The sequence below is a fragment of the Halichoeres trimaculatus genome, unplaced genomic scaffold (genome assembly GCF_033239565.1).
Source record: "Halichoeres trimaculatus isolate MK-OKI-2021-1 unplaced genomic scaffold, fHalTri1.1 fHalTri1_scaffold_6, whole genome shotgun sequence".
Classification (NCBI taxonomy): domain Eukaryota; kingdom Metazoa; phylum Chordata; class Actinopteri; order Labriformes; family Labridae; genus Halichoeres; species Halichoeres trimaculatus.
In genome coordinates this window covers 4,335,100-4,353,097 of record NW_027437184.1, presented here as the reverse complement: position 1 = coordinate 4,353,097, position 17,998 = coordinate 4,335,100, and the positions used below count along the sequence as shown (strand labels likewise).

Here is a 17,998-nt window from a genome sequence, read left to right as displayed (position 1 = left end):
GGGTTACCGTCTTTCACATGTCTGGCTTTTTTGATCCAGTCAGTCAGGTGCCTCACAAAGTCGAAGAAGAAGTCGCCATCTGGAACGCTAATGACCTGAAAACAAACAGAAAAACAAGCTAAAATGAATCCTATTTTCCACAGCCAGGAACCAAAAAGAAAATTTCTCCGCTCTTCTTTCTGTGTGAGATAAAACTCTGTGGTTACTCTTTAAAAATTGACGACTGAAGCTGGTCTTTGTGTTCACCTTGTCAGTGATCTTCACAAAAAGACTGAAGCCATCTGCAGATTTCAGCATCAGACGTCCAGAGATGTTGTGGCAGAAGTCTTTGGCCTTGGTGCTCGACTCCACTTCAAACACCTGTAAAGACAAACAAGCAAAAGCTGACACAGCTACTTGAAGATAAACCCTCTACACATGTGAATGAGTTAGAAAAAATACGCAGATGGGAACGTGGACATGACATGGACATGAACATTCTGCCTAAATTCTTGCTTTTGTTGTACGTCGCTTTGGACTAAAGCATCTGCTGAATGAAACTGTAGAATTGAAGAGTTGTGGTTGAAGTATTAAACTGATTAATTCCCAAGTTTTATGAATCTTTAACGTGCGTAAAATCACTTAGATGCCTCTAATGGTTGTCAAAAATGCTTTTTTTTCCACACACAGATTTGCCAATGATGTGACAACAATTGGGGCTAAGTCAGGGCCAAAACAACAGTCCATGAGAATTAAAGTCAGCCATTTGACACAGAGACAACTATTACAGCAGTGGTTGTGTACCCCTAGGGGTAAGCGAACACATTTCAGGGAGTTCATGGAAACTTTTGATCATTTATTTCCAACTTGGAAGTACTGAGATCAGCCCGTTAATAAAATGGTACGTGTGCTCTTCAACTAGTTTCCCTCGGGAAACAACAACTGGTGGCACAGATGCACCAAAATCAGAACAGATGCTTACCAACAGCCAGGAAAATATGAAAGACAAGCTCATATAACTGATGAAAAAAAGTGAAACTGATATAGTGAGTCTGAATATTATTTTCTTAAGTGTTTTGTCCTGTATTTAAAGTTTAAATACCTGTTTAAAGGGGACTTATTCAACTGAGCTCCATTGTTTCTTTTTCATTTTTCTTTGTTAAAAATAACAAAAGTTAAATCAATCAAAGGCAGGTTGGTTATTTTGTGTTTATTTATCTGTATTATTTATTTGTTTTTAAGGCAACATATTGTCTATATTGTATATTTAATACGAGTAAAAAAGTAAAATAAAATGCCAGAGAATTGGATTTAATAAAATAAAAAATGAAATAAAATGATTTTCATTTAATTATCAGTTATATTACATTCTACATCTGAAGAATTATCAACACGTATTATTGAGGGGTACTCATTGTATGACAAAAAGGCTCAGGGGGTACACAAGACAAACAAGGTTGAGGACCACTTTATAAGAAAACACTATTCAATAGGAGCATTATTAGAGGTTTTTAGGCCTTGTACTCATGTAGCATTTTTCAATCACAAACTTTTTTCAACATTCAACCACATGCAACTGGGCAAATCCGCTGATAAGTGCAATTCGAGCCGTTTCAAACCCACGAGTGTCAGTGTTTGCCAGATGTGAAACCTGTGCCAGCCAATCAGATTTCAATGAGCCTCCATCATACAGCTGTGATGTTTGGGATCTAAAAGTCTGGTTCTCTGTGAATATATGTACAGAAGAGGATTAGGGTCATTTAAAAATAAAAAGTCCAAATGTTTTTATTGCTATTTTTTCTAGAAAAAAAAGAAAAATAAATAAAAAAAAAAACTCAGAATTCTGAAATTAGAGCCAGATTTTTTTTTAAAAAGTCCACATTTTTAAAAATTACAATTTATTTATTTATTTTTAGAAATAGTCAGGATTCTATAGGAATTGTGAAATATTTTGATAAAGAGTGGCTGTAAAATGAGATAAAGGTGGGGGGGGGGACTGTGGAGGTGGAGGATTTCGGAGTCAAGTACTCTGGACATGTCATGGGTATATATATATTTATATATGTAATTATTATTATCATTTTAAATAACTATATTTTATTTTATTTCATGTATTTATTGTTTTTATTATTATTATTATTATTATTATTATTATTATTATTATTATTATTATTATTATTATTATTATTATTATTATTTTATCTTGTTTTATTTTTTTTTTATAATTATGGTTTATTCTGTTTCATTTAACCATCCTTTTGTAAATCGTTGTAAGGGACTAGTTCTTGGGTCCATTACATGTACTTACCTGTGTTTTTCCTTTTTTAAAGCTACAGTGTTTAACAAGCAATAAAAAGTGAATTACAAAAAGAAATAGTCAGAATTCTGACTTAAATCGCAAATTCTGACATTTTTTTCCACAAAAAAATAAATAGAAATAATAATAATTAAAAAGAAATTGGGACTTTTTTTTGAGTGGTCCTAATCCTCTTCCATAAGCATGAAACCATGAAAGCAGAGTTTTACAAGATCTTCATTTTGAAAGGAGTTTTTAGAAAACATTGTTTTTTGTTGAAGTTAAACTGTGGTTTTGTGTGGATGACCGGTTTAAATGTACAGAAATGTATGTGGTTTCACAGACACCATGTGGACATGGTCTGAATGACTGTACGCTGCTGGTAACACCCGAGGTCGAGTTATTCTGCATCTGCTGAAATATGAGTGTCAGTAAATGTTAAAAATGGTATGTTAAGAAAAGTACAAATTGTTTAAAATTTAACTTTTTAGGTAAATCTGCTTCGCTGTTGTGCATTCTGGTGGCAAGAAGAAAATTATTCTATTTTTTTGTCGTGTTGTGAAGTTGTAAAGTATTTCTTTCAGTGCTTCTGTCAAAAACCAGCAAGCCAAAATCAAACAGCACAAGAGCCCCATAAACAGCCGCTCCAACCCCTGCAGTCAGTCAGGAGGTGATGTTTGATGAACTGATTACTGACCTCGTCTGAGTCGTCTGGGAAGTAAACTTTGTGAAAGATCTGAGTGGTTTTGTGCTGGATGGCCTCCACCTCCACCAGGTGAGGGGGATACTTTCTGGATCCATTTCTGCAGAAACAACAGAGAGGAGGCTTGATGTGACTGTTCACTGGACAAACAGGACTCTGTGCGTATCTGTGAGCATGTTTTACCGTAATGCTTTCTGCAGCCGCTGCATGCAGTCAGGAGCCAGGGGATAGTGTTTCTTTGCCTGCAGGAATCTCTGGACGTGAGGCAGCAGAGTGTTACTGGGAGGAAACAAACCAGTGCAGAGCCACAGCAGCTCCCAGCCTTTCTCCTCGCTGTACCTGCACAAACACACACACATGTAACACATGCATTAATCATATTTCATAACAAAGAGGAAGATTTCAGCTGGGATTGATCATCTACACAATGAAAACAATTTAAACCAACATCTCCTCCACATCCACGTCACTCTCCAACATCTCTTACGCTCCTGTAGCTCTTTCCAAGATTATTTCAAATTAAGCCTCAAAACTCAGATTTCAGCGTCCAAAACATTTTGGCTTCACCGTGCACCAACTGTTCAGTGATTCTTTGAGAAGAAAGACTCACATGTTCTCTGTTTTCTGCTTTTTTTTTTTAGAGTAAAACAGAAGCAACTTCTATTTTCACTTTTCTGCTGTACATGTGTGTGTGTGTGTGTATGTGTGTGTGTGTGTTTCAGCCATACTTGATGTGGTTATCAGTGAGCTGCTTCAGAATCTGACAGAAGATCTCGTCTTTCAGTGGCTCGGCCTTCAGCGCTCCTTCAAAGATCTGGTCTGTGAGCTCGTTGACCGAACGCACCCGTTTGGACGGGTAGTCGCCCATGTACTTCAGCATGGGTGGAGGTCAGAGGTCAAGGAACGATACTGTTCACTAAACGCAGCAGGAAATGACATAAAAAGGCAAAATCGATACACAAACAGATCTTAAAAGCGAGGGTTTGGGGGATATTTTTTTCTCCTGGTTCGACTGCTACGATTTTTGGTGTGCAGATTTTATTTAAATTACAACTCTTATATATTTTTGATTTTTTTCTATTTTTAGTTTCCTCAGATTCAAGTGAAAAAGTTAAATGATGATGATGATGATGTCCACTGACTACATCAGGAGCCATATTTTCCAAAAAATGCTCATCACATTGATCCAGTTTTTAAGATTTATTCAGAGGATCTGATGTCTCAACTTTTTAAAACCGATTTCAAAGAAGCTGTGAGGAGTTTCTCAGTGATCTCGAAAAAGTCTCCCTTCTTGATATATGCCTGATCATAATCCACACTTTAAAATGAGATTATCAGAGCTAATATTGGTGGTTACAGGTTATTTTAAAATGCTGCTACATAGCTTCCAGCTCAGGTCGACCAGGACCAGATTGATCTGTGTTGATCTCTGCTGAAAACGATTTCTGTGATTAATTTTGTAGTGGTGGTGGACACTGGAGCCAAACTGTCAGACAGAAAAACGACAGAAGAGCAGAAGAAAGATAAACAGGAGAGAGATAGAGCACGAGCTAAAGGCTAAAAAAGCTAATCTGTTGGTGCTAATGTTGACTCCAACCCACAGTCAGCAGTTATTCTGCAGTGGTCTGTTCAAACTTGAGAGTCTATCAATAAAATGAAGAGTGAGGTTACGTTAGCTCTGATTGGTAGATGATTGGCAGAACATGACCAGGATTTACTAACGTTACACATTACAGACATGTCTCACAGCACCGGGCTGCTAGCTGCACTAAATATAGAGCGAGCTACTAATCTACATACAAACTGACAGTGTTTACTTGTCGTTACATTAGCCTACAGATACGTCAGAGCAGTGGGCTGACAATGTCACTACCATATAGCCAGCTGCTACAACATTTGCTTGAATTCATGTTTCAAACCATAGCGCTACGTAACTGTACCCATAAATACCTTGCCTCAGCACATTGTATCCAGTAAAAAGTTGACTTGAACAAAGAAAATTTGTTTCCATCCGATCTCCATTTAATTCCAAAACAAATACACACCTCAATAAAATTCATTTATGACAGTGTGTGTGAGACTCTGGGTCAGAAGGTGGTGAGGGAGTCCAATCAAAATAGATCCTCTTCATAGCAGCTTAAACAAAGACTTGCCCTCTAGTGGGTGGCTGGGTTTAAGGCCTGTTACCTCCCCACTCTCGCCTCCTCTCCTACTCTGTCCACTAGGACTATAACGATTTGTGCAGTGCGGATTCAATTTAGATTGCAATTCTTCTACGTTTAGGATTTTTGGTTTGCTTTTCTGGTTTTGCTTTTTTAACACCAGACTATGTAAAAAGATAAATGATGATGATTAGGTCAACAGACCATGTCAGGAGCCATATTTTCCCATAAAATGCACATCACGTGAGTCAGAGAGAAACATTTCGCCCTCTGCTGGAGAAAAGTGGTAACTTTTTTTCCAAACCAGTTTATAAACAGACTAAAATGAAGAATTTGTCAAAAAATTGGTTCTTCTTATTCAAAGATCCAGATTTTGATATTGTCAAACAAAAAATTATGATATATCATATATCATTTTTTTTCTCCCACCCCTACTATCCACTGTCCTCTCTATAATTAAAGGCATTAAAAAAAAGTTTTTTAACAAAAAAATCCTGATACATCATTGATTTTTCTCCCACTGCTGTGCACTCAAAGGATATCCATGAAAGCCAGGCAGGCCTCCTGGGAGAGCTCGTCGTGAGCTAACACCTTCTTCAGCAGAGGCTGTTTGAGAGGCTCCCTCGTGCAGCTCCACAGTCGCTCCTTCCCTCTGGACTTGGAGATCATCACCCGGCTCAGAGTGCTCTTGGGAGGAGGCCTGTGAGACGGGTTTGAAAGGTCAAAACAAAAGAATTCCGCACTTTGACCTTTCTTCAGTTTTATCTGAAAGTATACTAGACATGTTGGCACCTGAAGTAGTCGTAGGAGAACTCCTCCAGGGTGTACGCCTTGGTTTTGTCTTCTTTGTCAGCGAGGTTCATCTGAGACACGCCGATGGATTCACGCCTCTGATCGGGAGTCATCGTCACCAGAGCCTGGCAGAGAGGAGAGTAAAATAAAGATGATAAAGTTATAAAACCACATGATTCAACTTTCACTCTCACAAAACAACCCTACTGTTATACTACACAGATTAAACATCAAACGACACATCAACGTGTAATGTCAGACAGCCTGTTGCACCAGGAGAAAAGTCTGTTGGATGCACATATTTAAGCAAATATAATTAATTGCACATGTACTTTATTCCTATATTGGACAAACTGCTTCATTTCTCCTCACATTTGTATTTTTTTATTATTTGTACTGTTTATACATTTAATAAACTTGGGTAACATATTCCTCCCATTTATTAAATCTTAATCTTTTTGCTTAAATTTAGATTTAGCTTAGAGCCCAAATTTCCCTTGAGAAAAGGAGCAATATTTCTTTTTTTATTTTGGTATCCAATAATGTAGTGAAGACACTAAAATAAGAATTAATCTGTCCTTGAGGGGCAGTTAAAGGGAGAGTCTGCAGGATTTTCCTAAATAATAAAAAGTCAAATTTTGAAGCAATAATCCTGCACAATCATCTCCTGTGGAACTCTATACATGTGCGTAAGTAAGTAAGTGAGTAAAATTTATTTGTAGAGCGCTTTTCACAGATAAAAATCACCAAGTGCTGTACATAGATAGGTGCCATAAAACAAACTTAAAAGGGACTAAAAAATAAAATACCAAAACCTAAAGACAAACATCATCCAAAAGCTTTCCTAAATAATAGGGCTGGGCAACGATTAAAACTTTTAATTGTAATTAATCGCATGATTTCCCTGATTAATCATAATTAATCGCATTGTGAAAGTGCCATAACATCTGTCATGCAAACACTAAATCGGTACTTGTTAAACAGTAATAGTTAAATCACATATTTAGTGCAAATCAAATTTACAAAATGTAAATACAAAATTAAAGCTTATTGCCACTGTCAGGGCATTAAAGTGATTCTCCGGGATGGAACAAGTTGGGTCCTATCACAAGGTTTAGGGCAGAAATTACCCCTACAGCAGTGATTTTGTGCAGCAGAAGCCCAGAGCGCACACACCAAACACCCTGGGCCATATTTTACTTGACCAAAAACACAAAAAAACGGACTCCCACCGAAAAACTCTGATATTGGTCTGCATTCACGCTTTATTTAGAGAATTTTCAGCGCGTTGCTTTCACACAAAAACACCGCTAAATAAGGCTCTAGTTCTCATCGTGTCTCTTCGTCCTGGCAGACTACCTGCGTTTGTTTATATCTGGCACACCACGCGCGGACTGATACACTAAGCGACGAGAGTCTTTAAAAGGCAACTCCGTTTTTTTGACACCTGGACCTTATTTATAGGTGTGTGCATGCTCATATACTCACTCAGACAAACATCGTGCAGCTCGGAGTCCTTTAGAAGTTATTTAGATCCAGCTGATTTTAGCTGCACTTAGTGGGGGCCACGGCAAGGGAGCTTCAGCGCAGGACATAATCTCTGCAAAATCGCTCATTTCGGCTATATTTTTTCATCCATCCCCAGTGTTATCATAAAGTCAGCTCCTCTTCTGTTACCATAGGCGAACACTGTCCACAAGCGCACCACCAGTTCACATTGAGTCGTGGACGTGCTCCTGTTTGTTGTTCTCGAGCCAGCTCTTCGTCTCTCTCCCTCTGCATCCTTCTTTCATGGAGCTCCTCGTCCGTGTACTCAGGCTCAAACCGGTAAGGACAACCGTCAAACTCGAAGTCGTAGTCTGAAGACGGTAGACGAGCTGACTTTATGATAACACCAGCGATGGATGAAAAAATATAGCTGAAATGCCCCTCTTCTCCGTGCTTGTTTGGGTTACTCATCGTGTTTTTCCGCCAATTTCACTTCCGGTCAGCGACAGACATTTACAAAATAAAAGCATGTGAGCAACATGCACTAACGTGCAATAAAATATTTAACGGCGTTAATAGATTGACGAGTTAACGCAAAATTAACGCGTTAACTTGCCCAGCACTACTAAATAACAAAGCTTTAAGTGCCTACAGAGTCAACAACACAAAAGGACAGAGGCAGCTCATTCCAGAGTCTGGGAGCTACAGCCTGGAAGGACAGGTCACCACGAGTTTTAAAACAAGTTTTAGGGACCTTCAGGAGGTTCTGGCCTGAAGACCAAAGGGAGCGTCCTGAAGAATACGGACACAACAAGTCAGCAATACATTGAGGAGCTTGACCATGCAACGCACGGAAAGTTAGGACCAAAATTTTAAAGTCAACACGAAATTTGACTGGAAGCCAATGAAGCGCTGACAAAACAGGGGTGATGTGGGCTGTTCTAGCTGCACCTGTCAGGAGTCTGGCAGCAGAGCTCTGCACAACCTGAAGTCTGTTTAGAGTTGTGTTATTTAAACAAGTGAACACAGAGTTGCAATAATCAATGCGACCCGAGATGAATGCATGGATGAGCATTTCTAGGTCAGATTTCGGCAGCAACCTCCTCACTTCAGAGATATGTGTCAGTGTCTGTGTCTGCCTCTAACCCCCTCCTCTGCCTGGATGTTGACGTTTTAGTTGTGTCCACCCATAGACTGTAAAAAAAATTGATAACATCTTGCTTGGCTCGAAGTGAGCTCGCCACAAAAACTGCTCCCCCTGGTGGCTGACTGCTGTATAGGTCAAAAAAATCCATCTCCCCAGTCATTCCAGATGGGCTGTGGTCAAACTTTTAAAATTAATACATCTCATAGAAATGTTTCTCATGTCAGATTGTTGTGGTGATTTGAAGATATCATTTGGCTGTCTTGTATTCAAGTCCTCTTTTTTCTAAAGCTTCTTGGACTAAAAATGCAGTCAATATGCAATGAAACGGAGTTGGACTGTAGACAGATCTGGTGTATTTGAGGCGTACATGTCTGTGTCACTCCTAACACCAGAAAAAGCGACGTGCAGTGAAGTTATTCCTGTCTCCTCCTGTGCCTGAGACAAGAGTTAACTTTACCACCACCTCCTGAACCGTGACGCTGACCTTAACCCAGTCTGATGACCTGAAAGCCAGGTCAATGCTGGATTGGCTCAGAACCAGGATATCTCAGGTAGGCAGCTAAAGAGAGTCTGTCCACCTGTCTGCTGCTCTTTAACCTGAAGGTCAGACGCCAGCTACAACCTGGGGAACAACAACGCTTTGAAATCTGAATACGCAGACTTCTTATAAACAGCTCAGGGTATAAACGCCGTGTCCTCACTCACCACGATGTCGTACTGCGGCCTGGTGATGGTTGGCAGCACGTAGACGCACTCAGCGGGGAAGTCTCCTCTCTGCTTGGTCCTGTCGTTGATGCCGTGAGCCCAGCCTGAGTTCATCACATGCTCCCCGCTGTGTTCGTCCAGGATGATCAGGTCGCCTTTGGTGAAGCTCAGGAAGGTTGAATCTGCGCCCGCTGCGACACGAAGAAGACGTTATCAGACTCTTTAAAACAGTCACAGTGTCAAAGCAGGCTGCATTCAGGCTTGTATCCAGTCTCACCTGGGTTGGGACAGTCCAGCAGTCCCACCACGTACTTAGACCTCTTCCTCAGACCGTCGAGGAAGGTGACCACGAGTTCTTTGATGTCCTCAGCGTTGTTGGAGGTGAATGTGTACTCGTCCCCTTTGATGGTGGACAAAGTAAAACTCTGGCCCTGGAGTTTACCTCCTCTGGAAAGTCAGAGTTCAGGAGAGGAAAACAGTTTTTGAAGTGTTTAGTGAATAGAGGTCAGGTGGATTACTGCGGCACATTCCAGGAAGACGAGAGAACAAACTGTTTTTGGATTTCAGGACAAATTCCTGAGCAGACGTGTGGCTCAAGTTGTGAATTTGTAAAAGGGAACAGCTCACGACCAAGGTCATTTTGCGGCCAAATTACAGACATATCGACATTTGTATTCATCTTTTAAAAGAGTTTACAAGGTGAGGAATCAAAAATAAATCAAGTATCTATAGAGGGATTATCAGTCAACGTCAAAATAATGCTGCGCACTCTAGAGAAAGACGATACTAGGAATTTTGGTATCGCCAATACTGATACAGATATCCATATGATACCTATACCGATACTTTTAATATTTAAGGTTGATGTATCATCAAACTGCCAACCTTTAGGTGTTTTTGTGATTTTTTCTTTTGATAAATGTTAAAACCTAGGACATAAGTTGGGCAAAGTTTAAAGGTGACTACAAATTACTAAAGTGTCATGATAAATATTTATGTTCAGAAACAATACAACAGTAACAAAACAATTTTTCCCCAAAACACTGTTGTGAAGATTTTTTTTAAAGAATATAAACTGCAAAAAAGTATCACTTTAAGGTTAAATTACAACAAAATCTTTTTTGAGGTACAGAGTTGAAGACTACAACACAAAAAATAAACAAACACAGACATAGCTGGTGTTTCAGTGCGATTCTTATCAAACCGTAGCACTCAGCGCATGCAGAAGAAAAAATTAAACTAGATTATGGCTCTTTTTACTCTGGTATCATTCGATATTAATACCAGCGTTGGTATCGCATCTTGACTGCAAAAGCAAAGTTTAGCTCAATTCATCCAGGGCCCTGTTCTACGAAGCAGGATTACTGCCTAGCGAGGTAGCTTTGAGGATAGGTTCAGGATTCCCTGTTCTACGACACGGGATCACTTCTCAGCGAGGCGAGTCTCCATGGCAACATGTGCTGAACGGCTAACCTGCTCCGGGGCAGGTTAGGTTCCAGATTGAATTCGCGGATTATAAAAACCCCGCCCACTGACCAATGAGCCCACATGAAAAAATGGCTTGTCCGTTCCTAGAGGATCCCGTGGACATCGGAGCCCGACCCACTCTCTTTTTTGGATGACCACCTTTATGAAAGTTACCAGTTTTCCAGGGAGGGGTTGGTAGTACATGACACTTTCTACAGGTAGTTAAAGGGAATGAAGAACTCTCAATGCCGTAATAAGATCTTTAATGCCAACACTTCTGTTCCATGACAATATTTTATCGCCTGTATTAAAATTGTGAGAGGAATTCATGTAGGGCTCATGTGGGCTACATATCACACTAAAAAAATGTAAACACGATAGGAATGAACAAATGAATAAATTCATCTAAGAAATAAATTAGGTATGGTGCATGTTACAGTAAAAGTGCATGGTGAACAGTGCTATTTCAGGATGATAATGGCACAAAAGATTTTTTTTTTGCACTACACTTACGCATTTAGACTGTCAGCAATTTTCTGCCAGCACTCCTTCCGTGCTTTAGCAGCGGCGACGGTGCTGCTTTTAACGTTAATTACATGTTTCAGCTCGTCATACTTCCTCATGATCACCTCCTGCTCCTCCTGAGTGAAGTATGCGGTCGTTTTCTCTCCGGCCTGCTCTGACGCTCCAGACTGCTCCACGTTCGCGATTGGTCAGATGCAGCGGGCCCCGCCTTATATGCGTGCACGCGCTCATTGCCTAGCTGGATCCACTTATGAGGTTGATAACCAGCGTCGTAAAACCGTGTAGCGAGACCGCCGGCTACCGCGCTCAGTTCAGCGAGGTAGCTCCAAGGCTATCTCGCTAGGCTGAACTTGCTTCGTAGAACAGGGCCCAGACCAGTTAGCATTTTTTAAACACTCAATTCAAGCTGTTATCAGCATCAAAATGTTCGGTTGTTCTGTGATCAGTTTTTAGAAACTATACTATACAACAGAGGCAATGTCTATCAAGTTTCGACCGTCACAGTGCAACCGGTGTTTTGGAGTTTTTAGCGACCACGCTAACTGGTGACTCTCAGGTGAATGCAGCAGTGATTAACGGCAGAGAGTCACCAGTTAACAGGGTCACACTTTACTCTGAAACACCAGCGACTTCTGCGGGTGTGTAATTAAATGTGCCATCTTTATCCAACCTGGGTTAACCAGGTTTGATCACAAACAAGTAACATTAACTGCTGATATTCAGAATACAGATTTGACTTAGTTTATTTGATGGTTCTGAACAAACACAGACTTAATGTAGAGAGGATTTATAACAAGTGAAGCTATAAATGATGATTGACAGAAACAGATTTTGGATTAAAGTAAAATTAGGGAATATCATGAAATGATGAACCAGCCTATTATCCCTGAAATACTCAACCTTTAATATTCTGATGTGGTGCAGTTCTCTGGACGTAGTTTCTGGCTCTTTTGTTATGAACCGGGTCTCAGACTCAGCAGTCTGTGTGCTCTTTTTGGTTAAGGAGGGTTCCTGATTTATTGACACACATTTACGTCCTGGTCTGTCTCAGTCTGGTAAAAGTCCAAGGATAATGCAGTCATGAGCATCGAGTGACACCTAACATCTGTCAATTTGCTGATCTCTTCTACCCACTCACTGCTTTTTCACTAACCTGGGAGCTGTTTACCATCCGTAAAAGTGACAATACTAAGTCAAAAAATGTGTTTTGGTGGTTAACTCCTCCATGTCGGTTGACAAACAATTATACTCCACCGTAGTTGATAAACGAATAATCCCTCTATAGGGCTCAAATCTAGAAAGTTAAGTCTTTTTATCCACAGGAAAAACATCAAAACTGTTTTAATTTTGATTAGGGCTGCACAATATATATTGGTCGACGTGTGAAAGTGGGCCGATATTTACTCATTAGCTCCTGGCCATTTTCAGAGCATCTTGACAATCTTTCAAGACCCAAATAATGTTCTTTTCTTTGACTTTGAAAACACCAAAACTACCTAAGAAGAGTGGACTCACTTCTTTTATGTCTCTCTTCCTGTTTTTGATCCAAAAAATGGACAAAACATACTTTTTTTTGATCGCATTCATCTTGGGCGCTTCATCCTTCGATCCTCTCAATGGTCGTCTTTTCTCACGATTGTGCCGCTCTTTCTCTTTGAACTACCTCGACACATCATCTCAGATTGTTTTTTTGTTGGCCATAACAGCAATATTAATATCGGTATTGGCCAAAATTTTCATATCAGCCCTAATTTTGATGTTTTTTTCCCCTGGGATAAAAAAGGCATCAAACTATGAGATTATATCTTGGTTTTATCTGACCTGCTGCTGGACACAGCCGTGATCTCAGGGAACGAGAGCTCCAGGAGAACCTGCTCCTGTTCGTCCACAAAGTAAACCCCGGTCCAGTTCACCGCCACAATCACGTCATTCTTTGGCAGACTGGGACCTGTGGGAAGACCCAGTTCACATTCATGAAAAAACACCTTCAAGACAAAGTCCATGCTGTCGTATTTAACTGATGGAGATTGTGTTTTACCCACCAGAGAATTTGAAGGCCTCATAGAAGCGTGAGAAGAGTAAAGGCCACTTTAAGCGAGCGAAATCCACCACGTCCTCCTTCACCCTCTGCATGTTCAGCCTCCGTTTGGTGTGTAATCCCTGCACAAAGCTGGGATCAGTCACTGAAGTACGGGTTAAATCAGTTTTATTTTCTGCAGCAGAGGTTTTGGGGATGTTAAGATGCCCCTGACAGCGATGAGGAGCTTTCCTACGTGTCATCTCTGTTGTTTACAGCAGCAGGTACCTTTTTGTGGGCGCTGATGATGAGCTGAGCCCACTTCTCTGCGGTCTTAGTCGAGGTTATTTCTCTGTCTGGGATGTAAGAGGGGATGAGGCTGAGCAGGCGATCTTGAAGGATCTCAGAGCCGTAATCCACGTAGTACTGCTGAGAGGCCAGCTCTGCCAGGTCCTCCTCCTGTTACAAAGACACATCAGAGAGACGGGACAACCAGGACAGTGAGGCCTCGTTTTTCACCCAGCAGTTTAGATCAGTACGGTGTGGTACGAGATGGATCAGTTAAGCCTGCTCCACAGGCAACTGTGCCCCCTTGTGGTAGGTGGGATGTAAGCCAGATGCTGATAGCTGCATCAGATACATAATAGCGTGACGACATAGCAGGCCGACACAGTGTAACCCAATAATAAACCAATGAAGAAGAAAATTGCGACACAGTACACAAAAAGCAATGATAGAAGACATCCAGCAATTCGTCTTCTTTGTGGTTTCCATGTGGCTCTTTGTTAAAAAGTGCAATCAAGCTTTGTTTCAGAGAAGACTGTGAGCCGCCAGGAGAAACACAGCAGCCGCTGTCTCACAGGAAGTGACGATTCTTTCAGCCAATCAACGGACTGCGGTGTTCAACCACAGACCAGTTCCCGCTGGATTCCAATCAACTTGTGCAACAAACTCTGTCAGAAATCTGGGTGTCCTGGTCTCTAACCAGCCCAAAACAGCACACGTCACCCCACTGTTAATCTCTCTTCACTGGCGTCCAGTGTCAGCTCCAATCAAATTCAAAGCTCTTCTTCTGGCTTACAAACAAATAAGAACAGCTCCTGCCTACTTGGGGTCCCTCATCCAGGTCTACACTCTTTCTGACCCACGAGGCTCTGCTTGTGAAAGACGTCTGGTGCTCCCAGCCCAGCACGGCTCCAAATCTCTTGCCAGACTCTTCTCCTCAGTTGTTCCCAAATGGTGAATGAATTATCAAACTCTATATGATCCACAGAGTCCCTTTCTACTTTAAGAGATGTCTGAAGACTCATCTGTTCAGGGAACACTTAGGTCCTTAATCTGAGCCTTCTCCTCTTTGTCCTCAGGGGGAGAATGAGTCAGAAGGTCTCAGACTCAGCTCTTAAGCCGTGTTTCCACCAAGCAGTCCGGGTCGGGTCGTCTCGGTACGGTGCGCTTTTAGCGGCGTTTCCACTGACTCATCCCGGGACAGATCCCTAAAAACCGAGACGAGCCGTCCCACTTTTTTGGGACCCTTCCGTATGGGTGCCAGACTGAACCGATCCGCTCTCAGAAGGTGGAGCAACACACTGCAGACTGTTGATTGGTCAAAAGAATCGTCACTTACCCCGACAGCGGCTGCATTTCTCCTGGCGGCTCACAGACTTCTCTGAAACGAAGCTTGATTGTTCTTTGTAACAGAGAGTTTCATGAAAATCACAGGGGGGACGAAATGCTGCATGTCTTCCATCCGTGCTCTTTGTTTACTGTGTCGCGTTTTCTTCTTTGTTGGATTTAATAGCGGGGTAAGCTGCTACTGGCTATTGTTTACCAGCTGCAGCTTTCTGCATCCGGCTTACACGCCGCCCACCAGGAGAGGGCACTGTTTGCTGTGGAAACACAAACAGGATCAGACTTAACTGTCCCAAACCGTACTGAACCGACCCGGACTGCTTGGTGGAAACGCAGCTTTAGTGAATTTTCAGCACTAACTACTGAATGTTGTTGAAGGTTGGAGTATATTGTTGCAGCAATTAATTGTGCTTAGTTGGCTAGATTATTGCCAACTCCTGAAAAACTTGTAGCACTTTTGTCGCAATAGCTAGGTTTTTCCTTCTGTCTAAATTCTTGCTTGTGTGGTACGTCGCTTTGGACAAAAGTGTCTGAGAAATGAAACCGGGATCGGATCGGTTTAGTCTGGCACAGCTATGGAAGGGTGTCAAAAAGTGGGACAGCTTCGCTTGTTTAATTAGGGATCTGACTCGGGATTAGTCAGAGGAAATGCCAATAAATGTGTGACGTACTGATTGGGGTAGGTACTGAATTATGTACTTTCAACGGTTGACCAATGTCTATCTGAAATACAGAGTACCGATTCATGAAAAATCAAATGTTACCATGTTTAGGTACCTAAACACATCCTTGTGACTGTGAGAGAGTGGAAGAGTAGACTATTTTCCATGATGGACACAAACACAGCACTGAAAGTTTATATGTTGAGATTTTCCTATTAAAAATGTTTTATTTATTACCACAGAAACACACGAAAGTACCAAAAATTGGTACAGTTTAGTACCAACACCCATTGCCAGGTACCAGGCATTGGTACCATATCGTTTCAGTTGTCAAAGGTACCCATCCCTACGTACTGAACTGAACCGCTTGGTAGAAACAGAGCTTAAAACCCTGCTACAAGTGAAACCAAGAAAAGAGTTCCTGTAAACCAGATCCTGCTGGAGAATCCAGTTTCAATCCATGACCGGCTCTGAATTTGGATCATTTAGCACAAACCAGACTCACCCTCTCACAGCGATACTCTCCAAACTTCACCCCTCTGACGATCTGCTGGTAGATGAGGTTTGTAGCCACGTAGTCTTCAGACGGGTTGTGCCAAGGGTTGAAGATCTCCTTCCTGAAGAACAGCCTCCAGGGGGCGTTTCTCTCCTGGGCGCCCTGCTCCTTAGCGTACTGCTCGCACTGGGAGACAGCGTCCATGACGTGGTCGCTACCGCTGCCTAAAGATGACACCTGAGAGGCAAGGTTATAATAGTTAACTAAAACGAAACTAAAAACAAAAACTAAAATTTAAAATACATTGCAGTTAACTCTTACTTATAAAAACTAAAAAAGAAAACAAAAACGATACGTAAACTAAAACTGTATCTTGTGTTCACAAAACTAACTGAAACTAACTAAAATTATAGTCAAAATGCCCTTAGTTTTAGTTTTTGACAATATTAATAGCCTTTAGGATTTAAATTAATCCGACACATTTTCCCAACCAATTTTACGACAGTTTTCGGCAGTTGTCAGCGCCGTACGGCACCATCACAGCGACGTACTGGGACGTGCTTGTTAACTGCACTGACTGGCTGTGCTCTGTATAGAGCGATGAATCAGACTATCTGTAATAGTTTAATTTCATGTGAGTCTGACTTTAATTGTATTTAAGTCTGTCTTTCTTGTTAGAGTCCAAGTTTCTAAATATTTAAGCTCATATTATATCGTTTTATATAGTTTTAGTTTATATTAATTTTATGTAATTTAGGTTAACATTATTTTTATATAATTTATGCTTACATTTTTATATATTGAGTTTATATTATTTTCTTGTGTTTAAGGCAGCAGCCAACAGTTCAGTATCAGCATTGACTGAGCAGTGATCACTATGTTGGACTTGAAAATAAACAGCATTAAAAAATATTTACTCTGACCTTTTTGAATCCTGCACCTGGTTAATAAAGTATGAAAAACTAAAACTAGACTGAAACTAAACTAAAACTAAAACTAAGCCTTGTTGCAAAAATCAAAACTAAATAAAAACTAGGAATGCCCGCTCCAAAACTAATTAAAACTAAACTGTAATGGAAAAAAAATGTCAAAACTAACTAAAACTAAACTATAAAGACAAATCCAAAACTATTATAACCTTGCTGAGAGGAGACGGTTTCACGAGTTAATCTACCGTTTGTAAGAAGTGAAGCTTGACCAAAAGGTCAGTATCAGAGTTTTTTTCCCACCTTATCAAACAGAGCGATGTACAGCGAGAAGCCGAAGCGATCTCCCAGGTTGATTTTGTCTGCGAGGGCGTTGCAGAGCTCGCTGGCAGTCGTGGCTGAATCAGCCAGGAGAGTCTTTGTGGTGCCGTCCATGAACGTGACCGGGAGCATGATGGGCTTCTTTGATTTAGTGGCCTGAGGGGCAGACGTGTCAGACGTGTCAAGCTTCAACACTTCAGGACAAAGACTTAAAACTCTTTATTTCTGGAAAGTTTCTCCCTCTGCCAACTGGACAGATTTTTATTTACAAAGTCGGAATTTTAAGACAAAAACAGATGAAATCTGAACCTGTAACTCCAACCAGGACGGAGGCTGGGTCCTCGTGCGGTTGACGAAAGTCCTCCTCAAGCGTTCCTCACAATATGGAGCATAACCAGGAGGACCGTTTATTAGAAAAGTCCGTAAATACTGACAACAGAGAGGAAAACAAGCAGTGTTACAGTTTGGTATTTGATAAAAGTGAGTGAACAGACCTTTAAAAGTTTTCTTACTTTGACAAACTTCTCAGACGGAGCGAAGCAGCCGACGCAGAGAGACAGCAGGATCCAGCCTCGGGCGTGACTGCTCTTTGAGGGATTCTGAGTGAGCTGTTTGCAGATCTGACAGTAGATCTCATCCCTGAAACCAGTGAAAGGGACAGAAAATCAATCAGACCCAATGAT

The 17,998-nt window shown here is 41.1% G+C and overlaps 1 protein-coding gene across 1 annotated transcript in view; it reads right to left on the bottom strand.

The window, feature by feature from the left end:
* The window catches only part of myo7ab (myosin VIIAb), a 62,006-nt gene that overhangs the window by 4,371 nt on the left and 39,637 nt on the right, over positions 1 to 17,998 (bottom strand). Inside the window, exons 29-44 of the mRNA XM_074672203.1 lie at positions 17,828 to 17,954; positions 17,625 to 17,744; positions 17,298 to 17,471; positions 16,078 to 16,305; positions 13,570 to 13,740; positions 13,307 to 13,424; positions 13,086 to 13,212; positions 9,550 to 9,719; positions 9,273 to 9,463; positions 5,933 to 6,057; positions 5,683 to 5,840; positions 3,707 to 3,860; positions 3,162 to 3,317; positions 2,973 to 3,078; positions 247 to 360; positions 8 to 95 (exon numbers count right to left, since the gene is read on the bottom strand). Coding sequence (XP_074528304.1) covers positions 8 to 95; positions 247 to 360; positions 2,973 to 3,078; positions 3,162 to 3,317; positions 3,707 to 3,860; positions 5,683 to 5,840; positions 5,933 to 6,057; positions 9,273 to 9,463; positions 9,550 to 9,719; positions 13,086 to 13,212; positions 13,307 to 13,424; positions 13,570 to 13,740; positions 16,078 to 16,305; positions 17,298 to 17,471; positions 17,625 to 17,744; positions 17,828 to 17,954 — 2,327 coding nt within the window. The remainder of the gene's footprint in view (positions 1 to 7; positions 96 to 246; positions 361 to 2,972; positions 3,079 to 3,161; positions 3,318 to 3,706; positions 3,861 to 5,682; positions 5,841 to 5,932; positions 6,058 to 9,272; positions 9,464 to 9,549; positions 9,720 to 13,085; positions 13,213 to 13,306; positions 13,425 to 13,569; positions 13,741 to 16,077; positions 16,306 to 17,297; positions 17,472 to 17,624; positions 17,745 to 17,827; positions 17,955 to 17,998) is intronic.